The sequence below is a fragment of the Staurois parvus genome, unplaced genomic scaffold, assembly GCF_062004578.1.
Source record: "Staurois parvus isolate SC_StPar_1 unplaced genomic scaffold, SC_StPar_1.0 ptg000652l, whole genome shotgun sequence".
NCBI classification, from domain to species: domain Eukaryota; kingdom Metazoa; phylum Chordata; class Amphibia; order Anura; family Ranidae; genus Staurois; species Staurois parvus.
Window position 1 is genome coordinate 1,071,065 of NW_028318448.1, and position 23,869 is coordinate 1,094,933.

The 23,869-nt window shown below is 41.7% G+C and overlaps 1 protein-coding gene across 5 annotated transcripts in view; it reads left to right on the forward strand.

The window, feature by feature from the left end:
* DST (dystonin) overlaps nt 1–23,869 on the forward strand; it is a 675,093-nt gene that overhangs the window by 215,613 nt on the left and 435,611 nt on the right. For all 5 annotated transcript variants that reach the window (XM_089694133.1, XM_089694126.1, XM_089694129.1 and 2 more), the window contains exon 5: nt 17,953–18,014. In XM_089694133.1, the coding sequence (XP_089550259.1) occupies nt 17,953–18,014 (62 nt within the window). The remainder of the gene's footprint in view (nt 1–17,952; nt 18,015–23,869) is intronic.

Genomic DNA, 23,869 nt, shown 5'->3' on the forward strand with positions numbered 1-23,869 from the left:
ACAGTGCTTGATTTCAGGTAAGTGTCCTTTTATTAAGGCTAGATTCACATCTGGGCAGGTATCATTAGTTCTAATAGTATGCCGCCCGCACTGGAATACGCGACCGTACTGGGAACTGAGGTTCCTGTGCGGGCTGCGTTTTCAGAAGAAGTGCAGGGACTTCTTCCCTGCATGTCATGGGGCACAGCAGTCCATTCAAATGAATGGGTTCTCGTGCGTGCACAAAACGTGGCCCGCACGGCCGCATATATGTGAACCAGGGCTTAGGCCTCATGCACACAGGACCTTAATAAAAAAACTCTTCTAGAAGCTTTTCTCCTGGCAGCAGCGCTTTTGCCAAAAAACACCTGATGTTTGTAAAAGTATCTAACACTTTTACAAGCGTGTAGGCGCATTTACAAACGTCAAGAGCTTGGGTGTTAATTCATTTAATTGGCCAGAATTATATTGTATTCTGTCCACTGAAATGAAATAATGCTCAAGCACTAAACGTGCCTAGCATTACCATGCAGTTAGACGTGTTTAGACGCGTCAAACGTTTTTTCTGCCAAAACGTTGCTGCTCCTGCATGCACTGGACCTGAGATTTTTTCCTGCCTGTAAGCACTCCTTCCACTAACTGCTCATTCACACTGGAATGCAGTGCCGGTGAGCCGCGTTCCCATGCAGCATCCTGCACTGCATTCCGATCGCAATGCCCTTGTGATCTGCTGCAGGGGTCAATTAAAGTTAACGGCACCCTGAAACGCAGGTCGCAAACGCATTGTGTTTGCCCGCAACGGCCTGCACCAAACCACATGGTACAAAGTACCATTCGATGTGGTTGCAGTGCGTTTAAAATAACTAGTGAATGCACTACTTTTGGCACAGTGCAGTGCAATTTCATACCATTCAAATGGATGGGCATGCAATTGCACTGCATAGACCTGCATATGAAGTGCACAGGAATGCACAGATCGTTCCTATGCGATTCCCATTAGGGCACAGTGTGAACTGGCTCTAAAAGCCCCCAAACGTCTGCATGGGCACATTGGATAACACGGAGGGCCGTTTAAAAACAGTAAAAAAGCAAAGCCTGATGCCCCTAAAAGTCATTGCAAAAACACCCTAGGGTTAATTTATAAAGGCAAATAGGCTGTGCACTGCAAGAGCACTTTCTCTAGAATTGGGGAGAACATGCAAGGAAAATAAAAAACAGCATTTTATCTTGCACATGATTGGATGATAGAAATCAGCAGAGCTTCCCTTAATTTCAGAGCTTCCCCTCAAACGTAGAGCAATTGCATTTTAAGTGCACTTGGAGTGCACAGTCTATTAGCCTTTAGTAAATCAACCCCCCTGTGTGCATGGGGCCCAAAAGTCAACAGCTACAGTAGCTGCACTCTTGTGATCCCCAGGAGTATAGTCAAAAGTGCTTTGGCTATACTTCTCCTTTACCCCCTGTTCACACTGAATACGACTTTGAAATTGTGCAACATTACTTGAAGTTGCATGATTTCAAAGTTGCGTTAGTGCGACTTCAGGTGCAACTTGTAAGACATCTGTGCAACTTCATGCAAGTTGTACCTGAAAACCTTTAAAAAAAATAGCGCAGGAACATTTTTTTCTCCGCAAAATCGGGAGTCACCCCAATATGAACGATTCCATTGCCGACAATAACGTGCGACTTGTCATGCAACTTGAAACTCAAAATTGTATAACTCGCATCGGTGTGAATGGGGGCTTAAGCTGGCCATTCCCCTACTAAAGCTGTGAGATGGCTTTGCCTGATTTTCCAGTTACTATTACTTTTAGGCTTGCTTCACATTTTAAAATCGCATGGTTTGTTTGCGATTTCACTGCGTTTTCTGAAGATTTCCCAATGATTTCTTGCATTTCTATTGTGTTTTGCAGTGCGATTTCTATTGTAGTCTATATGTGAAATTGCAACAAACTGCAGAAACAGTAATGCAAAAGCTACTTTTGAAATCGCGCTGCAGCAAATTGCGTATGTTAAGACATCCACATTCACATTCATCAGATCCGATTTCAGGTTCGATTTCAATTCCCAGATGGCACCTAAATCACAGCAGTGTGAACCAGCCCTTCAGAAATAGTTTAGGATGTCCCTAATTATTTTCTCCTTGTATTAATCCTCTTGAGTGTCATATACTGTATATTAGTGACAGTAGCTTCGTGTTGCCTAGATTGCCTGCATTACGGAATGAAAAGCTCCACACTAAAAGATATGATGAAATATACACACTACTAGCTGAAAGTGGATGCTGGATAAACACTAGTCCATTTTGCCACATGCACATTCCTCCATTCTCTGCCCTTTGTGTTGGTTTCTGGCACCAAGTGTGTTTGCTTACACCACACAGAGACTTTCAATCTGCCACACAATACTCTGTTTGTATCCAGATGCAACACTGACAATGCTGGTGAATGTTAAATACTTTGTAAAGCCTCAGCTCCTAATGCGGGTGTGTGCAGTTTGTAGTATTACATGAATCCAATGTTTGATATACAGGAAAAGTGACAGTGACAATGAGTGTGCGTGTTTAAAAGCAATAAATCCTAGTCTTAGTGAATCGGGAGGGTTACCATGCTCTGCTGAATACAAGCAGCACAAATGGTATTGTTCTTCACACATCATTGGGAAGTTATCTCTGATTCAGCTGAGCTGGAAATAAGTATACTGTAATAGGGTCAGTCCACCCATAACTGAATGTTAGATTTTCATACATGCTGGAGAGTGTGGCACCCAAGAAACGTATTAGTGAACTTTCATTGCCTGAGTTCCAACATGCCTGCTGTGGTCATTGTGAGAAGCTTAATGCTGGCTGTACATTTATTTTTATTTATGGTACTTTTATAGCGCTGTCAATGTCAATGTCAAAATCAAGAACAGGAACAAAGGAATGTATTTGCTAACTCTGCAGGAGCAGCTCAAGTGGACCAGAGACTTACCTGAGTCTTCTATCGATCCAGCAATGTGATCTTCTCTCCCCTTTTCCTGATCTCACAGGCTTCACTGAGAGCAGTGGGAGCCGTCGGTTCTGGATGCTGTCAGTCATATCCTGTGAGGAGGAAGCAAGGGGTATGACAAAGCTTTGCGTGTCTATGGCCACACACAGCCTGGCTAGCCCTCTGAGGACCAAGGGACATATTTGTCCCATGTTTTTATTTGCCTGTATCATCTGATTGAGAACTTAAAATACTTTTTTTTTTTTGGTTTGAGTCAAAATATTAGGTCTTATCAACAAATGGATCTAGCTTTTTGCCAATTATTTCATGAAATGGCTTAGTTACAGCAACTGAAGTGTACGAACTTTAAAAACAAAACATTGATTCTTTTGGCGTTCCAAAATCTTACGGTCCTCAAAGGGCTAGAGAGTGTGCCTGCACGGGTGCCCCCCTCAGCACACTGCTTTCTGAGGGGCACTCAGAGAAAAGCAGCAGAGAACTCAGTTGCAGTACCACTGTTTTATTAATTGTCCAAACATATTGATAGTGTGTAGGTTTATTTATTTATTTTAGGCACTTATAATTTAACGCTGTCAATTTACACAGCGCTTTACATATATATTGTACATTCACATCAGTCCCTCACCCTCAAGGAGTGTACAATCTAAGGTCCCTAACACTTTACATATATATTGTACATTAACATCAGTCCCTAACCCTCAAGGAGTGTACAATCTAAGGTCCCTAACACTTTACATATATATTGTACATTCACATCAGTCCCTAACCCTCAAGGAGTGTACAATCTAAGGTCCCTAACACATTACATATATATTGTACATTCACATCAGTCCCTAACCCTCAAGGAGTGTACAATCTAAGGTCCCTAACACATTACATATATATTGTACATTCACATCAGTCCCTAACCCTCAAGGGGCGTACAATCTAAGGTCCCTAACACATTACATATATATTGTACATTCACATCAGTCCCTAACCCTCAAGGAGTGTACAATCTAAGGTCCCTAACACATTACATATATATTGTACATTCACATCAGTCCCTAACCCTCAAGAGGCGTACAATCTAAGGTCCCTAACACTTTACATATATATTGTACATTCACATCAGTCCTTAACCCTCAAGGGGCGTACAATCTAAGGTCCCTAACACTTTACATATATATTGTACATTCACATCAGTCCCTCACCCTCAAGGGGTGTACAATCTAAGGTCCCTAACACTTTACATATATATTGTACATTCTCATCAGTCCCTCACCCTCAAGGGGCATACAATCTAAGGTCCCTAACACTTTACATATATATTGTACATTCACATCAGTCCCTCACCCTCAAGGGGCATACAATCTAAGGTCCCTAACACTTTACATATATATTGTACATTCACATCAGTCCCTCACCCTCAAGGAGTGTACAATCTAAGGTCCCTAACACTTTACATATATATTGTACATTCACATCAGTCCCTAACCCTCAAGAAGTGTACAATCTAAGGTCCCTAACACTTTACATATATATTGTACATTCACATCAGTCCCTCACCCTCAAGGGGTGTACAATCTAAGGTCCCTAACACTTTACATATATATTGTACATTCACATCAGTCCCTCACCCTCAAGGGGTGTACAATCTAAGGTCCCTAACACTTTACATATATATTGTACATTCACATCAGTCCCTAACCCTCAAGGGGTGTACAATCTAAGGTCCCTAACACTTTACATATATATTATACATTCACATCAGTCCGTAACCCTCAAGGGGTGTACAATCTAAGGTCCCTAACACTTTACATATATATTATACATTCACATCAGTCCCTCACCCTCAAGGGGTGTACAATCTAAGGTCCCTAACACTTTACATATATATTGTACATTCACATCAGTCCCTAACCCTCAAGGGGTGTACAATCTAAGGTCCCTAACACTTTACATATATATTGTACATTCACATCAGTCCCTAACCCTCAAGGGGTGTACAATCTAAGGTCCCTAACACTTTACATATATATTGTACATTCACATCAGTCCCTCACCCTCAAGGGGCATACAATCTAAGGTCCCTAACACTTTACATATATATTGTACATTCTCATCAGTCCCTCACCCTCAAGGGGCATACAATCTAAGGTCCCTAACACTTTACATATATATTGTACATTCACATCAGTCCCTCACCCTCAAGGAGTGTACAATCTAAGGTCCCTAACACTTTACATATATATTGTACATTCACATCAGTCCCTAACCCTCAAGAAGTGTACAATCTAAGGTCCCTAACACTTTACATATATATTGTACATTCACATCAGTCCCTCACCCTCAAGGGGTGTACAATCTAAGGTCCCTAACACTTTACATATATATTGTACATTCACATCAGTCCCTCACCCTCAAGGGGTGTACAATCTAAGGTCCCTAACACTTTACATATATATTGTACATTCACATCAGTCCCTAACCCTCAATGGGTGTACAATCTAAGGTCCCTAACACTTTACATATATATTATACATTCACATCAGTCCGTAACCCTCAAGGGGTGTACAATCTAAGGTCCCTAACACTTTACATATATATTATACATTCACATCAGTCCCTCACCCTCAAGGGGTGTACAATCTAAGGTCCCTAACACTTTACATATATATTGTACATTCACATCAGTCCCTAACCCTCAAGGGGTGTACAATCTAAGGTCCCTAACACTTTACATATATATTGTACATTCACATCAGTCCCTAACCCTCAAGGGGTGTACAATCTAAGGTCCCTAACACTTTACATATATATTGTACATTCACATCAGTCCCTCACCCTCAAGGGGTGTACAATCTAAGGTCCCTAACACTTTACATATATATTGTACATTCACATCAGTCCCTAACCCTCAGGGGGTGTACAATCTAAGGTCCCTAACATTTTACATATATATTATACATTCACATCAGTCCCTCACCCTCAAGGGGTGTACAATCTAAGGTCCCTAACACTTTACATATATATTGTACATTCACATCAGTCCCTAACCCTCAAGGGGTGTACAATCTAAGGTCCCTAACACTTTACATATATATTGTACATTCACATCAGTCCCTAACCCTCAAGGGGTGTACAATCTAAGGTCCCTAACACTTTACATATATATTATACATTCACATCAGTCCCTAACCCTCAAGGGGTGTACAATCTAAGGTCCCTAACACTTTACATATATATTGTACATTCACATCAGTCCCTAACCCTCAAGGAGTGTACAATCTAAGGTCCCTAACTTACATTCATACATACACATACTAGGGACAATTTAGACAGGATCTAATTACCTACCAGCATGTCTTTGGAGTGTGGGAAGAAACTGGAGTACCTGGAGGAAACCCACACAGGCACAGAGAGAACATGCAAACTCCAGGCAGGTAGTGCCATGGTTGGGATTTGAACCAACGACCAGAGTACTGCCAGGGGGAAGTGCTAACTTTTTAGCCACTGCTGTTAATATTTATATTAATGTATAGTAGATAACTGTGTACATGGCACCTACAATCCGCCTTCATAGTTGTCCTTCAGTGGCTGGGTCATGCCTGCATATTTAACCGTCATCTGACATACACGACCAGCTTAAAGTGTATACAAACTTTAACAGTTTTTCTTATGTGCTCCCTTTTGGTCTGTTAAAGTGGTAGTAAACTCTGCTTGGTGACGTGTACCTACAGGTGAGCTTATAATAAATCTTACCTGTAGGTACAAGGAATATCTCCTAAACGTGCACCATTTAGTAGATATTGTATATTTCTGCAGCCGGTGACGTCACCAGCACATGTGCTCTAAGCTCTAAGCATACTCGTGACTCCCATGCACATGTGCAGTAGTGACGTCATCACGGTTCAGCCATTCAAGTGGCTAGAGCCCATAAACCCAGAGGGGAGTCCAGGTGAAGATGGAAGACCTTTCAGAAGTGACAGTGCATCGCTGGCGAGCTTCATTTTAAGTGAATTCTCTAATAATGTGCTAGTATGTGATGCCTACTAGCACATTAGGACATTATTTTGCAGAGGGAAGGAGTTTTTTTTTTCAGACTTTAGTACCGCTTTAAATGTACCATTGAAAGCACTGTATTATATCTGTTCAACAAGTGCAAAAAAAAATAGCTGTTTATCTGTTTATCCAACCAGAAATCTAGTGAGCTGATCATTTCCTGTGCTCTGTGCCTCTGGATTGTTAGCATTGTTTCTTGCTATCTCCATAGACTACAAAACATCTCCTCCTGTTTTGAAGAAGAGAGGGAGGGTGGTGTGTAGTCCCAGGGGCGGACTGACAACTCATGGGGCCCCCGGGCAATAGGGGATCATGGGGCCCCTGTGTCCTTGCCTGCACTCAAAAAAGCCTATAAAAAAGGTACCAGGGGCATTTCATGGGGCCCCCTACTGACCCCGGGCCCTCGGGCAGTGCCTGAGTGCTGGAATGGTCAGTCCGCCCCTGTGTAGTCCTAACATACTGTTATGTGTTCCTAACACACTTCCTGTCCTAATGTGACAACGCTGCTCAGTACAGTTGTCACCCCAGGACAGGAAATGTGTCAATGTTAGGATTTACAGGTTAACCTAAACGAAAAAAAAAGGTGAAAAAACAAACACAAATGCAGCCACCAGATCTAAGGACCAGTAAGCTGCAATACTATCCATTTATGTTCTTGGGTTTAGATACACTTTAGACTTTATTTGGTTTTCTAACTACACCTGTTAACTAACCAACCAATGTTAGCTGCAGTTCTACAGAAGATCCTTTAGTAAATCATTCAGAAACGTTATATATTCCACATAAAATACATAAAATCACAACTTGTAATGATAACATATGAATTCAGAATGGGTTACCTGCACAGGAAAATCCCTTTGTGGGGTGGCAGGCTGTCGAATGCCTCTGATGATCTGATGGTATCTCAAGGCTGGTAAATACTGCACTGCGCTATCTCCTTCTACAACTAGACTTGTTTAACTATTGGTTGAAAATTAACACCACTTCTTAAAGATACACGGCTAATACATTTGACCTACGATCTTTGTCAGTCCTGTAGTCTGAACATCAAAATAATATTTACATTTGCACGTGGCCTTTTTTTAAATGTATTCTTCATTTATTTATTTATTTTTTTCCCCTAAAAACTCTGTTGAGACAAATGTGGTGCCTATCTAAACCCAAGAATAAAAATTCACTGTATTACAGCTTACCAGTCCTTACATGTGGTGGCTGCATTCGTTTTTTTCCCTTTTATTGTAAGTTGGAAATCCTGCCATTAACACACCTCCTGCCCTAGGGTGACAACTGTACTGAGCAGGGGCGGACTGACAACTCATGGGGCCCCCGGCCAATAGGGGATCATGGGGCCCCTGTGTCCTTACCCAAACTCAAATAAGCCTATGAAAAATGTACCAGGGGCATCTCATGGGGCCCCCTACTGACCCCGGGCCCTCGGGCAGTGCCCGAGTTTCCAAATGTTCAGTCCACCCCTGGTACTGAGTAGTGCTGTCACCCTAGGACAAGGAGTGTATTAGGATTACACAACACTTCCCTCTGTTCTCCATAATAGGGGCGGTGTTTTGTAGTCCATGGAAATAGCAGCAATTGATTCTAACTGAAAACAGTCAAGAGGCAGAGAATACTGTAAATTATCAGCACACTAGATTTCTGGCTGGGTGAACAGCTATTTTTTTCTTGCACCTGTTGAATAGATATAATAAAACACTTCCAACGGTATATTTAACAGCCCAAAAAGGAGCAAATAAGAGAAGTTCATTCTTAAAGTGTTACTAAACCCACAGCAGTAAAATCAGTCTGTATATGCAGTAAAGCATGCTTGTTATACTCACTGTGGAACCTAAGGAGTTAATCCTCTGCGTTGTGTAAAAAGGCTGTTTTATCTTGTCTTCTCTGATCCTCCTCTTCTTCCACAGTCCTCAATATGGCCTTTACGGGCTCATTTACAAAAACATCATAAATGCATTTTTTTTTCTGCAAATGTGGGTGCATTTATTTATTTATTTGTATTCAGTTAATCTGACTGGCTACAATGTATACAGTCTTCAACTCCTCCATTTATCAGATGTACCCATATTTAAAGTGTTACTAAACCCACAACCATAAAATCAGTCTATATATGCAGTAAAGTATGCTTGTTACACTCTGTGGAACCTAAGGGGTTAATCCTCCGCATTGTGTAGAAAGGATGTTTGATCCTGTCTTCTCTGATCCTCCCCTTCTTCCAGTGTCTCCTAAATATCTCCTGATAGAACAGAGCCTTGGAGGAAAGCTGCACATGCCCAGATTGGCATGTATTGCTAGAGAGTTTTTTTTTTTTGTGACAGTGCATGTGATCAGCACAGGGCCAATCGGTGTCCAGGCAGAGGGTCAGGTCCTGCAGCCTCATAGGACAATCAGGGGAGAATGAAAACTCCTCCTACACTCTTTAACCAGTGCTCTTCTGAACACTGATAGAAGTCATAAGACTTCACAAGTCTTAAACCTGATAAGACATATGGTGTGGAGACAGTATGCACATGCTCAGTTTGGTGTGTATTGCTAGAGAAGTTTTTTTTTTCTTGGGAGAGTGCATGTGATCAGCACAGGGCCAATCAGCATTGTCCAGACAGAGGTCAGGGGTTCTGCATCCTCTTAGAGCAGAAAAAAAAAATCCTCCTGCAAGCTTTAACCAGTGCTCTGTTGGACACTGACAGAAGTCACAAGACTGATATATACTGCTGATGAGAAAAGGTATTTATCAGTTTATATTTACTAAACAATTAATGCACTTCCATGTTTTGTGTACTGTGGGAGACCAGATATAGTGAGTGCAGGGTCTTTGGTTTACATACACTTAAAGGAAGAAGAATGTAGTAATCTGGAGCAAGCAATTGTGAAAGATAAACTCTAGGTATTGGTATGTTTCTTCTGAGTATATTGGACTGCATATTAATTGGGCCGTGTGGACTATAAATAAATGCAGCAAGATGGGAAACCATATTTAAACAAATACTCAAATGTCCTTATAGGAAAAAAAAAACCATTAGGAGTTCCCCTTTATGGTTCGACCAATATGAATCTTAAAAGAGAGGCTCAGCTATCATTTGTTTTTACACTGATATTGAGTTCTTAAAGCATTCTATTTTATTTTGGATAAAGCAGGGAAGGGTTAATGACTACTGTCTGTGTTATACTGTGTGTGTCCCTATTGGGGAGATATCCCCTCGCTTCCTGTCAGGACAGAAAATGATGAAAATGATCTCTGATGGGGACACAGATACAAAGTAAAACAAACACATATTTTAACTAAAATAAAACTGAGATTAATATTAGCTTTTATCTTTTTTTCTGGATTTTCCCTTTTTTTCTCCTGACCTTTAGGTAAAATGCCCTATTTATAGAACTGGATCATTTTCTACTTCATGGCTTTAGGCCTCATTCACTCATGCAGCAGGGTTGTAAACACTTCTTAAAATCAATCTGCAGTGACTTGCTGTTCAGAGGTGGTTTAGAGTCAGCTGACTGGAGTTCAGGAGGTGATCTTCCGCCTTCAGAATGCTGCTTCTTTTTTATGCCCAGGGGGATTCTACATTGAAATCCTATGCACTGTTCTGCAATGGTGTGCCTTAGAGACGGTTGTGATATGGCTGTGCTGCAGTCCCGTTGACTTGAATGGGGTGCTGTTGGCAAATGGCATTGCCTACCACCTTCAATATGCGGTATAAGCGGTGTGGCAGTGCAAAAACACAGTCATGTATCCAAAATATCCACTGGCCATGTTAACTTGCTGGTAGGCAGTTGGGGGTACTGCTTGCTTTTGCCAACAATCTTCCAATCTTCTTGTGTCTTTAAGGGAAATTCCAGGCTATACCCAACTAATCTTAAAAAGCCCCTTCCCCCCACACCTGTGCTTACTAACCTGCATAACGAAGATGTATATACTTATGTATTTTCAAACTGCTCTGATCCAGTCACGTGATCCGGCTCCCCTGTGTCAGCTATCAACAGCAGCTGCAGGGGAGCGGAGGGAGCACCGACAGCAAATGGGCCATAGAAGCCTATAAGGGACGTCATGCTCCCAGGCATTACCAGCCATTGTACAACATTCCCTTTACTGCCTTGTAGCCGCTGCTGGCTGACATGGGAGAACACATGACTGGACTGGAGTGAAAATAGGTAAGTATATACATCTTTTTTACAAAAAAGCTGGGGGGGGGGGGGCATTTTTAAGATTAGTTAGGTATAGTTTGGAATTACTCTTTAAAGTGGAACTGCAGTAAACCTGAGTACCACAAACCAAAAATGATATTTCATTTATTTTTAATATTTGAAGCCAACTCCCCCATCCATCCATGTCTTCATGCTTTATTTTGCTGGGAAATCATTTTGAAAAACACCCCGTCATTTCTGGCAGTGGCCATCTTGAGTAAGGGCAGATGATTCATGTATCATTTACTTTTTGGAATCTATCTGCCCTTAGCTCAGGAATAGGCTGAGCCAAGAGCCTTCCCTCCTTTCCTGAAGACATCTGGGATGTATGACATCCTTTGCCTAGGCATGGAAATCAGGAAGTAACTGAAGAATTGTAAAAAAAAAAAAAGAAGTGTAAAACAATTAAATATAATATGCCTTCCTATCTATTTACTAATGCTAGCAGCTTAAGTGCCTGGTCAGACTGGTGCGATTTCAGGTGTGATTTGCAAATTGAAATTGCATCTAATTCATGCGAATGTCAGTGTGTTAACGTGTGATTTACTGCAGCGTGATTTCTAAAGTAGTTTTTGCATTACTTTTTCTGCGTTTTTTTTTGCGATTTCACATACATAGAATATAATGGAAATCACACTGCAAATGGCAAGAAATCAATGAAAATCTTCACAAGTAGCAATAAAGTCTTCAGAAATCGCACATACATAGAATAAAATGGAAATTGCATTGCAAATTGCAAGAAATAGTTGAAAATCTTCACAAGTAGCAATAAAGTCTTCAGAAATCACACATACATAGAATATAATGGAAATCACACTGCAAATTGCAAGAAATCATTGAAAATCTTCACAAATAGCAATAAAGTCTTCAGAAATCACACATACATAGAATAAAATGGTATATTGCAAGAAATCGTTGAAAATCTTCACAAGTAGCAATAACGTCTTCAGAAATCACACTGAAATTGCACACAAATCACACGATTTTAAATTGCAGTGGTGTGACCGTGACTAAGAATTAAAACTAGTCCTTGTTGATTGAGAGGGTGAAGTTCCGCTTTAATGTCTGTGATATAAATGAGTAATAAAAATGTATGCAGAGAAAAGCATCACCACCACACCAGTAATCACTCATAGATAAAGCAGGTAAATGTGGAGGAACTACAAGTTCCAGAATGTCACAGACTGTCCAATACAGTTCTGGTCAGACATGATCACCTGTTATCTCTGGTTGACAGTTTTAAGTGTAATTATTTTTGTAATAATATCATCACATTTACAAACATATTTTGAGAGTGAAGTACAATATCTCTTGGTTTTGTATTTTTGTGTATGTGTTTTTTTTGACCTACCTGACCTCTCCATGTACTCTATAGCTGCTGTAGACAGTGTGCTGCGATTGACATTACAGTACTTTTTTGTGTCATTCAGAAATTGCAGCTTTGGCTCGTGTGGCTTTTTTAAATGGGAGTTGCTGCTGGTTTTAGTCTAGCAGGCGGAGCTTCTCTTCTCTCGTCAGTGAATTTTCCTTCCTGCGCTGCAAAAAACAAAATCTCCTTTAATTTGACATGAAGAGGTGCTGGAAGAATGATGTGGCATCTGTACAGCAGTGAGCAGGATCTGAATGCAGTGCTGGTGTCTCTGATGTGCTGTATGGGTCAGTATGTGCCATGCTCTGCTCTCCTACTGCTGCTGATGTGCTGTCTGCCTCTCCGGGGCACTTATTGACTGATTAACACAGCCTCACTGTTTACTAATCTGGAATGGTGCTGTCACATAGGTCAAGGCATCATACATACTCCTTTATGTCACAGCTATTTCTACTTTTCCTTACCTGGATTGCTCAATTCACTTTAAATACTGTTGCACTATTCCATTAACTAATCTTTCTTATCTTCATGAAATCATTTTGAGGATGACCCCATCACGTTAACCCAACTGTATAACAAAGTAACTGGAGAAACAGAATTGTGTAGAAAATTCCATCAAGTTAACCAAACTGTATAACAAAGTAACTGGAGAAAACAGAATTGTGTAGAAAATTCCATCAAGTTAACCAAACTGTATAACAAAGTAACTGGAGAAAACAGAATTGTGTAGAAAATTCCATCAAGTTAACCAAACTGTATAACAAAGTAACTGGAGAAAACAGAATTGTGTAGAAAATTGTAAAGAGACGAGCAGCTTTGACTCATAATACCGCACAGTTGGATACATGCCTTCTACACGCTACATTGTATCTCATTTCTGTGTCATAGAAGTTTGACTTTTAAACTGTCTTTAGGCTGTATGTGATTTGGAGCTTTACAACAGAATATATCATTTAAGGGAAATAAATGAGATCATTTAGGGCTGGTTCACACCATATAAATGCAGTCCGGATGCTTTTTGTATGCGCGTTTTTGATGCATTCAGGTGCGTTTTTGATGCATTCCGGTTCAATTTTTTTCCCTTTTCTTTTTTGTCAACTCAAATATGAACATGTGCATTCCAGTGTATTTTTGGTGCGTTTATGTGCATTCCGGTGTGGTTTTGATGCGCTTTACTGCGTTCCAGTACAGTTCAGTGCAGAAAAAATGCAGCATGTTCTACTTTTTTTCTTGGAACTGGAATGTACTGGACCTGACCACACTGGTGTGAACTATGCCATTGTAAACCATGTAACCTGCTATCAATGCGTTTTTGATGGAGAAAAAAACACACTGGACTGCATGTGCTGTGAACTGGCCCTTAAACTGTATATTTAGAGCCCATAGTGTATGTATCTGGTAATAGTAATTCAAGCCCATAAGCCTAATTAGTATTTGGGTTGTGCTGAACACATCTTATAAAATAACATAGATAGATAACAGAATGTAATTGGGATATATAATTAAAATGGTTGCAAAGGCAGACTTTTTTTTTTTACTTTAAACCACGGCTGTCAAACTGGCGGTCCTCCAGCTGCTGCCAAACTACAAGTCCCATGCATTGCAAGACTGACAGGTACAAGCATGACTCTTAAAGGCAGAGGCATGATGGGACTTTCACAACAGTTGGAGGGCAGCCAGTTTGACACCCCTACTTTAAGCCTTTCGCTGCCAGACTCGTGTTTGCATTTTTTGCACACATTTAAAAAATGCCCTGAACATTACAGAACACAGATTTTCTGAAAGCAGACACCTAGAGAATAATAATTTTTATGTCACACAATATTACTGTAAAGGTCTAGGAAACGCAAAATGTCTGTAAAAAAACACACTGAAGTGAATTTTAGGGAAAATGAATGCAATAAATTACCCAGATTTTGGTAAAATATAAAAGACAAGGTTGTGCCGAGTAAATAGATACCCAGCATGTCAAACCTTAAATTTGTGTGCACCTGTGAAATGGCGACAAACTTCAGTACCCTATATTTTCTATAGGTGACACTTCAAAGCCCCTACAGGTCATCAGTTTAGTGTTACGGAGTAGGTCTTGTGCTAGAATGATTTCTCTCACTCCAGCGTTTTATGTTTGGTTGGGGTGAGGGGCCTCAAATTTTTTCTGAGGGGGGATGCTATGTGCTTGGGTGTAACTTTACTTCTTTACTTTTTGCAATACTTATTTTTTTCATCACATAGGGGACATAAAGTCCCTTATGTGATGATTTTTAGGTGACAGGTTCTCTTTAATGAGACATGCAGGTTCTAAAAGACCCTGCATTTCTCCTCTGGGCTCCACTGGAAGTATTGCAATGCAGTGACAGCGGTGACCCGGAAGTGATGCCATACACATCGCTTTCTAGGTCTCCTCTCTCCCCTCCACCCGCTGACACCCACCATGTCGACCCCAGGCCCACAGATGGGCAAGTGGAGCCCGGATTACATAGTGAGAGGTGCGTGGGGGGGCACAATCCCAGTGACTGCAGCCACTAGATTTTGTGTGACCCCATTCTCCCACCCGTCAGGTACCTGGCAGCAAAAGGGTTAATGCATTCTCTCCTTCCATACTCAGCTCCCTGGAGATTCTGAGGAGGGGGCAGGAGGCAGGGCAAGCCACGCCGTGTGTGTCAAGAGACGCACACATCCCAGCTCAGGATTGAGCCTGCACAAGTATTCCCATAGCAAGCAGCTTGCTATGGGGGCACTCAGTAGGGAGGAGTAGCTAGGAGCACAGGGGAGGGACCCCAGAAGAGAAATTTTGGGTCTGCTCTGTGCAAAACCATTGCACAGAGCTGGTAAGTATGACATATTTGTTCTGGTGAGGTGGGCCCATCCTCTAAAGCACTGCAAAGTACAGTATGTCTTCCGAAAGTGAACCTGTACTTTGCCCATTTAATTTATTCCACTAATACCGGTTATACCCACTCCCTGCCTCTTTGTGTATAGTTGGGGTCTGAACTTGCTTATTGGGCTAAGGACTTCCCCTGCCTCCATGTGACAGTGCATGAAAGTGCCAGACAGGGGCGGACTGACAACTCATGGAGCCCCCGGGCAATAGGGGATCATGGGGCCCCTGTGTCCTTGCCCAAACTCAAAAAAGCCTATGAAAAAGGTACCAGGGGCATCTCATGGGGCCCCCTACTGACCCCGGGCCCTCGGGCAGTGCCGAGTTTCCAAATGGACAGTCCGCCCCTGGTGCCAGATGATCCACAAGGCAACCTAGACAGGAGCCTAGGGCAAGGTGGAAGTCCAGGGGCCAGCGACAACCTTCATGCTCCTGCAGTAAACCAGGGGGATAGTGCTATTGGTCAAAGCTGTGCACCTGTTTGTTATATCACAAGGGAAGATGGACTTGTAGACCATTGTTGTCTGATGGGGCAAGCCATGACTACATCTCTGTACCTATTACAATCCTTCTCAGTGTCAAAGCAATAGGGTGGCCAAGATGTAATCTTGACGTGGACCCCATTCTACCTTAAAGTGGTGGGTAAAGGCTCATGGTTTTTTAACCTTCATGCATTCTCTGCACGAAGGTGAAAAACCTGTGTGCAACTTCCCCCCACATTACTCTAATACTCATCTGAGCCCCCTCTCAATCCAGTGATGTGCATGAAAGCCTTGGTTCTCTGGGGGCTCTCCCTCCACTTTGGCTGAGACAGCAGCGGGAGCCAATGACAATTATAGTCAGTAAGCCAGTAAGGAGAGGGAGGCTGCAGGGTCGAGCTGCAGCTCTATGTGTAAATGGACACACGGACCAGGGGCTCGGGAGTGAGTCTGCTTGGGTGCCCCATAGCAAGCTGCTTGCTCTGAGGGCAGTAGGCAGGAGACAGGAGCGCCGGTGGGGGACCCCAGAGAGTTGTATAACATGTTTTGTATTTACCTTTAATATCACTTTAATCAATCTCTGTCACTTGGGCCTAGAGCTTGGCCTCTTGGATGCCCAGCACTGCTTGGTGAGAATAAAGGAAGAAAAATCAAATATTCCTCCCATACCATTAGGCTTTTCAAAGGGTTGTGGCAGGTGAATGAGTGTTGGGGTGGCACATTGCAAAATATCAGTAGCAAAGGGGGTGAGCTATCAAGCAAAACTATTGAGAAAAGTACAGGTGTGATTTTTGAAGGATAGTATTGACTGTATATATGAATTTGCACTGGCAAGTTTTTTTAATACAAAACAAATACTATGGATTTGTAATTCATTTGACAAAAGAAAAGCACAATCTTGCATGAGCGGAAGGTTCACTAATAAGATGTTTCATTTTTTTCACAATTTTTGACAAAGTCTATTGTCTGCTGTTAATGCACTGGTCAAGGCGAGATTCTGTCTGTGCTATATAGTCAATTGACTGCCCTTATCTGCTTCCGCTATACCAGTGGTGTCCCTAGGGGAGTGCGGGTCGCACCGGGTGACACCATCACAGGGAGTGCAGGAGCACGATGCCAGCAGAGCTTCTGGGCTCTGTGAAGGTCCTGGCCAGTTATTGGGGTGATCCCAGATTCCCAGCACAGTGACAGCTGCCCCCGGTGTAGCGGTAAAACGAGTATCCCGACCCGTGAAGATATGTATCCCCTGAAGCAACTGCGCATGTGCCGGTTTCAGGCCGAAGAAGCCAATCTCCGACTTTAGCATAGAGCTGCCACAGTTAACCCCTTATAGGCTGCAAACCGCTGAAGCTGTTCCCGCGGATCACCATGGGTTGCAAGATCAGTTAACCCTGTATAGGTTGAATCTATACAAGGTTAACTGATCTTGCAAACCATAGTGAACCTATATGGGGTTAACTGATCTGGCAACCCATAGTGAACTTATACGGGGTTAACTGATCTTGCAACCCATAGTGAACTTATACGGGGTTAACTGATCTTGCAACCCATAGTGAACTTATACGGGGTTAACTGATCTTGCAATCCATAGTGAACCTATATGGGGTTAACTGATTTTGCAACCCATAGTGAACCTATATGGGGTTAACTGATCTTGCAACCCATAGTGATCCGTGGGATCAGCTTCAGCAGTTTGCAGCCTGTAAGGGGTTAACTGTTGCATCCCTGTTCTAAAGTCGGAGATTACCTTCTTCGGCCTGAAACCGGCACATGCGCACTTGGTTCAGGGGATATATATCTTACCGGGTCGGGATACTCATTTTACCAATACACCGGCACCGCTCCTTACTTTCTGGAGGGGTGACACCATGTGTTACCGCACTGGGTGACACCAACCCTAGGGACACCTCTGCTCTTTACAATACATGCCGTGATATGAGATTGTATGTGTGTCTGTTGTTGGAATATATCATGCAATGTTCTAATCTAGATTGTCTTAACCATGTATATTTTTATTTCTAGATGAAAGAGACAAAGTACAAAAGAAGACATTTACCAAATGGATTAACCAGCACCTAATGAAGGCGAGTAATCACACAATATGATATACTATATAAATGGCTTCTGTCATCCATACATACAGTATGTATAGGTTTGGGTTGGAATAGAACAGCTACAGGGCAAAGTAAAGAGAAATGTACCTGACAAGAATCTTCCACTTTTTTCAAACCAGAATCCAATCTGAACATCTATGACTGAAAGGGAGTCTTCATCTCTAGGAAGTGATAAAACCTGGGGTTTACTGGTAGTGCCCTTATATCAGGGAATCATCTAATATGAGGTTTAAACCCACTACTAAAGATCTATTATTATTAGGTGCATTGGTTAGACAAATAATGGAATCACTGCATGATTTGCAGGTGTGAAAGTGACATGTTTTGCATTAAAGTCAAGGATAAAAAGCGAGCGCTTACTAGAGCAGCCAGTGGACCCAAAAAGTAACCACAAACTTTTTCAAATGAACAGAATAAACAACATATAGTGCAGCGCTAAAATAGATAAGTAAATAAATGCCAATACGTTATAGTCTAAATTAAGTGACCAACCATTTATAGGATCAAATAAATAAATAAAAATATTGTCCAAAGATCAATCGTTCAGATGGTAATGATTATCTCCACTGATGAAAAATGGGCAACTTCTATATCTCCACGTGCATATAAATATGAAGATCCAGTGATGTGCGGTCAAAATAGAAAGATTGCCCACTCACCGGAAGCGCAATCTTAATGCGCAAAATTTAGATAAACCAGGGGCGGATGTTCCCTTGATGGTACAGCCTGGAACAAGATCCTCTCCTCTGCAGATACAGGTATCAGAGATATCCCTCATCCACGTTCTGGGGCGGATATACTGCAATGAGGTCTGGTCACTGGCTCCCTCCTCTGATCCTGGTGGTGCGTATGGGGTTCATCGTTACAACTTCCATTAAACCGGTTAAAAACAATGAGAAGAATGCAGGAACAACTGCAGGAACAAACTATGTTTTGCATTAAGCCTGGGTTTGCATATATGCGGTGCGGTATATCGCATGTGATTTGCACAGGAACTACACAGCATTCCTATACAAATCACATGCGATTTGTGTGCGGTGCGATTGGAGCCATACATTTTGTATGGCTCTAATTGCACCACACCAAAAATGTACAGGACCCTTTTTTTGGTCTGCACTAGAATCGGATTGCATGGGTATTCACACCTAAGCGCTCCGATTCTGCACATTGCATTGCGTTTTGCGGACTGCTTTCGAGGTGTTGTTAACTTAACACCATGCAGCAATTCGCATGAATGGAGAGCGAATCTGATGTGGTGCGGAATTTGCACAGAAAACGCTGCAAATTCCGTACCGTATCAGTGTGAACCAGGGCTGAAAGCGGCTGAAAGCGGAAAAGATGTAATATTCTTTTGCTTTTGTGTGATGAGACACCTAGCTAACAGGTGGGAAGCCTCACTTTCATCATTCACTGTGTGCACTGCTAGTAGTATGGAGTCATGTCAGAGCTTACTGAGCTTCAAAGAGGGCAAACTGTTGGTGCCCACTTAGTTGGTACCTCTGTGACTAAGGTTGTCAGTTTATATGTGGTGTCGCGAGGTACAGTATAAAAGGTTATGATGGCATATACCATTTCCGGGAAAACTTTGTCTAATAAGCATAAGCGCGATCAACATGGTCAACTTACTGAAAGAGACAAAAGGACATTGTGCAGGATTGTGACCCGGAACAAGAAAACAGCTGCTGCAAAACTGACTGCAGAGCTCAATCATGAGACTGAGATTGAGCACCGCAGTCACTTTTGCAGCAATTTTCTGTCAATCTATGGACATACAGGGCGCAAGCTCGGGAGCAAGCCTGCACGAGTGTCCCCATAGCAAGCTGCTGCTATGGGGCATTCACCTGAGAAGAAGAGGATAGGGGCTGCCCTGTGCAAAGCTATTGCACAGAGCAGGTAAGCATAGCATGTTTGTTATTTTAATGGAAAAAAAATCAAGCATTTACAATTATTTTAACAATTATGTCCAAACATTAATGACCTTTTTTAATGCTGGCTGCCAGCTACAGTTGTGCTCAAAAATTTGCATACTCTGGCAGAAATTGTGAATTTTTGGCATTGATATTGAAAATATGACTGATCATGACAAAAAATGCTCTTTTATTGAAGGATGATGATCATATGAAGCCATTTATTATCAAATAGTTGTGTGGCTCCTTTTTAAATCAAAATGATAACAGAAATCACCCAAATGGCCGTGATCAAAAGTTTACATACCCTGGAATGTTTGGCCTTGGTACAGACACACACGGGTTAAAATGCCAATTAGAGGTTAATGTCCCACATCTGTGGCTATTTAAATTGCAATTAGTGTCAGTGTATAAATAGTCAATGAGTTTGTTAGTTCTTACGTGGAAGCACTGACTAGGCTAGATACTGAGCCATGGGGATCAGAAAAAAACTGTCAAAAGTCCTGCGTAACAAGGTAATGGAACTTTATAAAGATGGAAAAGGACATAAAAAGATGTCCAAAGCCTTGAATATGGCAATCAGTACTGTTAAATCACCTATTAAGAAGTGGAAAGTTCGGGGATCTCTTGATACCAAGCCAAGGTCAGGTAGACCAAGAAAGATTGCAGCCATAACTGCCAGAAGAATTGTTTGGGATACAAAGGGGAACCCATAGGTAACCGCAAGAAAAATACAGGCTGCTCTGGAAAAAGACAGTGTGGTTGTTTTGAAGGAGCACAATATGGTGACACTTGAACAAAAATGAGCTGCATGGTCGAGGTGCCAGAAAGAAGCCTTTACTGCATCAATGACACAAGAAGGCCCGGTTAGGCATGTCAAGGTGTTGTCAGGCATATTGTAACCGGGCTTTTTTGTGGCATTGGTGCAGTAAAAGCTTCTTTCTGGCACCTCGACCAAACAGCTAATTTTTGTTCCAAGTATCACCATACTGTACTTAAAAACAACCACACTATCTTTTTCCAGAGCAGCCTGTATTTCTTTTGAGGTTGCCTGTGGGTTTTCCTTTGAATCCCGGAGAATTCTTCTGGCAGTTGTGGCTGCAATCTTTCTTGGCCTACCTGACCTTGGCTTGGTATCAAGAGATCCCCGAACTTTCCACTTCTTAATAGGTGATTTAACAGTACTGATTGGCATATTCAAGGCTTTGGACATCTTTTTATGTCCTTTTCCATCTTTATAAATTCCATTACTTTGTTACGCAGGAATTTTGACAGTTTTTTTCTGACCCCCATGGCTCAGTATCTAGCCTAGTCAGTGCTTCCACATAAGAGCTAACAAACACATTGACTATTTATACACTGACACTAATTGCAATTTAAAAAGCCACAGATGTGGGACATTAACCTCTAATTGGCATTTTAACCCTTGTGTGTAACCTTGTGTGTCTGTAACTGTGTGTTTTATAGGTGATTACATACTCTCTAAGCTCCTTATGCAGTTGAGAACAAAGAGCTAGGTGATGAGAAACAGCAGTACACTGATCTTCCCAGTGAATGGCCATGTAGGGGGAGGGGCATGTAAGGATAAATCTGATCATTGGTGGAGAGCAGGCTGAGTCCCCAGCACACCTAGAAAACTGACCATGATGTGTTCTCCTGCTTAGTGTGGCCAATTTTAATAGGAACACAGAGGGACTAGTAGGAACACCAGGGAATTGACACAAAGAAAGCAATACATAGAGAACAGGATACATTTTCATACAAGTACAGGATACCGCAGGCACATATTAGAAGTGTGAAATGTTGGATTTACACACTGTTTAACAGTGAACAGTGAATTCTCCAGTCCGTTTGTCAGCTTGGAGAAGGGAGGGAGAAGGAGGAAGAGGGAAGAGCAAGGGGGTGCCTTGCCACCAAAGGCTACTGAGCTGTGTGTTTCTATGGATGCATGCAATACAGGTAGACACAAGTCTAGTCTCTGCATGCAAAGGTGACTACAAAGGATGCTGCAAGAGAAATGAGCCACTCTGAAACAGGAAACCTGGGGCAGCTGTAATGGCACCAGCTTAAACTAGAATAAACAAGGATTAATTGATAAAGAAGCCGCATAATCAGTAATTCAATCAACGGAGGGTTTGAAAACACTTTAAGCTTTGGGGGATTACATTATATCTGCTTCTAATGTTTAAATCATATGTGGCATCTCATATGTTTGCATTCTTAGGATGGAATACATTCATTTTTGGAGAAACATACATATTTATTAGAATGTGGAAGGCTCTTCTGTGTTAATATAGACATGCCATTATAAATGAAGAAGACAGAAACAGATCACCTGCACTCATAGCTGATGATCAATGCCATTTCACAGTAAAAATCAGTTTGGAGAACATATTAAAATATAAATTCAGATCCAGGCTTTTTTTCATTCTAAGGGCTCATGTACACTGCAGCTGACAATCTCACGTTTAGGAGCTGTTTAGCGTTTTTTTCAGCAGCCCCTGAACTCACCCTAATGTTTTCCTATGTGTCCATGTACACATCTTCATTTACAGTCATTTACAGGCATTTGAGTTTACAGTCGTTTTTTTGAACGCACCAAACTTGCGTTCAGCAGTCGATTTCATCAGCATTTCAAACGCAAAATGCTTGTAAATGCTTGCAAGCACTGCAAATTGCGTTTATAAGCGCCTGCGTTTTTTTTAACTCTTCCAGTTCCCGATGCTGTCCAGAGCCTTTTTTCATCATGAAAAATGCATGCAAAGCATTTTCATGGTGCTCAGATGGACAAAACACTGAACACAGGATGTTCCTACCAAGCTTGTCCCACATTGTAATGACCAATTCACACCTCAGACCTCTCCCACCCTTGGAAACAAAAGATATGCTAATGACCATTCACACCTCTAATTCTTATGAAGACCCCCTGCCAGGTGGCCTTAATGACTTACTCCACCAGACACCTTTCCCACCCTTGGAAACAAAAGAAATGTTAATGAGCAACTCACACCTAGCTAATGTTAACACATACTGCTGTCTCTGCTTCTACTCTCTGTATTTCTCTGAAAGTCTGAAATAGTTAATAACTTACCACTTTTCAGTGCATTCTGGGCATTTGGGAGGTTCTCCTGTGCTTATCTTTAAAAAACGCTTCTAAACGTAAACGCACATAAACGCGCATAAGCGCGTTATGCAAACGTGGCTAAACAGATGTTTTTTAACCTACGTTTTCCAGCAGTCAGTTTCCATCGTTCAGAAGTGTCCCGTGTACATGGGGCCTAAAGAGGAAAAACGTAGTCAAGCAGCTTTAAACTTCCTAAGGCTTCATGTACACAAGCAGTTGCTAAACTCGAGTTTAGGAGCGTTTCGCATTTTTGGCCAAAGCTCCTAAACTTAACTCCATTAGGGCTCATGTACACTGTAACTGTTAAACTGAAGTTTAGGAGCAGTTGGCACTTTTTTCAGCAGCTCCGGAACTCTCCTTTATGTTTTCCTATGTGTCCATGTACACATCATCGTTTACAGGCAGTTGAGGTTACAGGCATTTTTTTGAAAGCAGAAAAATTACGTTTAGGAGTAGAGTTTACCGGTGTTTTAAAAGCCAAACACTTGTAACCGCATGTAAACGCTTATAACCACATGTGAACGTGTTTATGTGTGTTTGCGTTTAGCCGCGTTTTTGGGTTTGTCCATATCCAGATGATGTCCAGTGCCTTTTTATTTAATCAAAAATGCATACACATTTTCCATGTATTCAAATGGACCTAGTAAACCAGTACAGTCAGTTCCAGGTGCGTGAAGGAGAAAAATGATAGAACGTGCTCATTATGCTCATGATGGGATCCATAGTGAATACAACCAGAAAAGACAGGTAATCCTTTCTCTCTTTTCACTCTTAATTTCTTCCCTCTTGTCTTC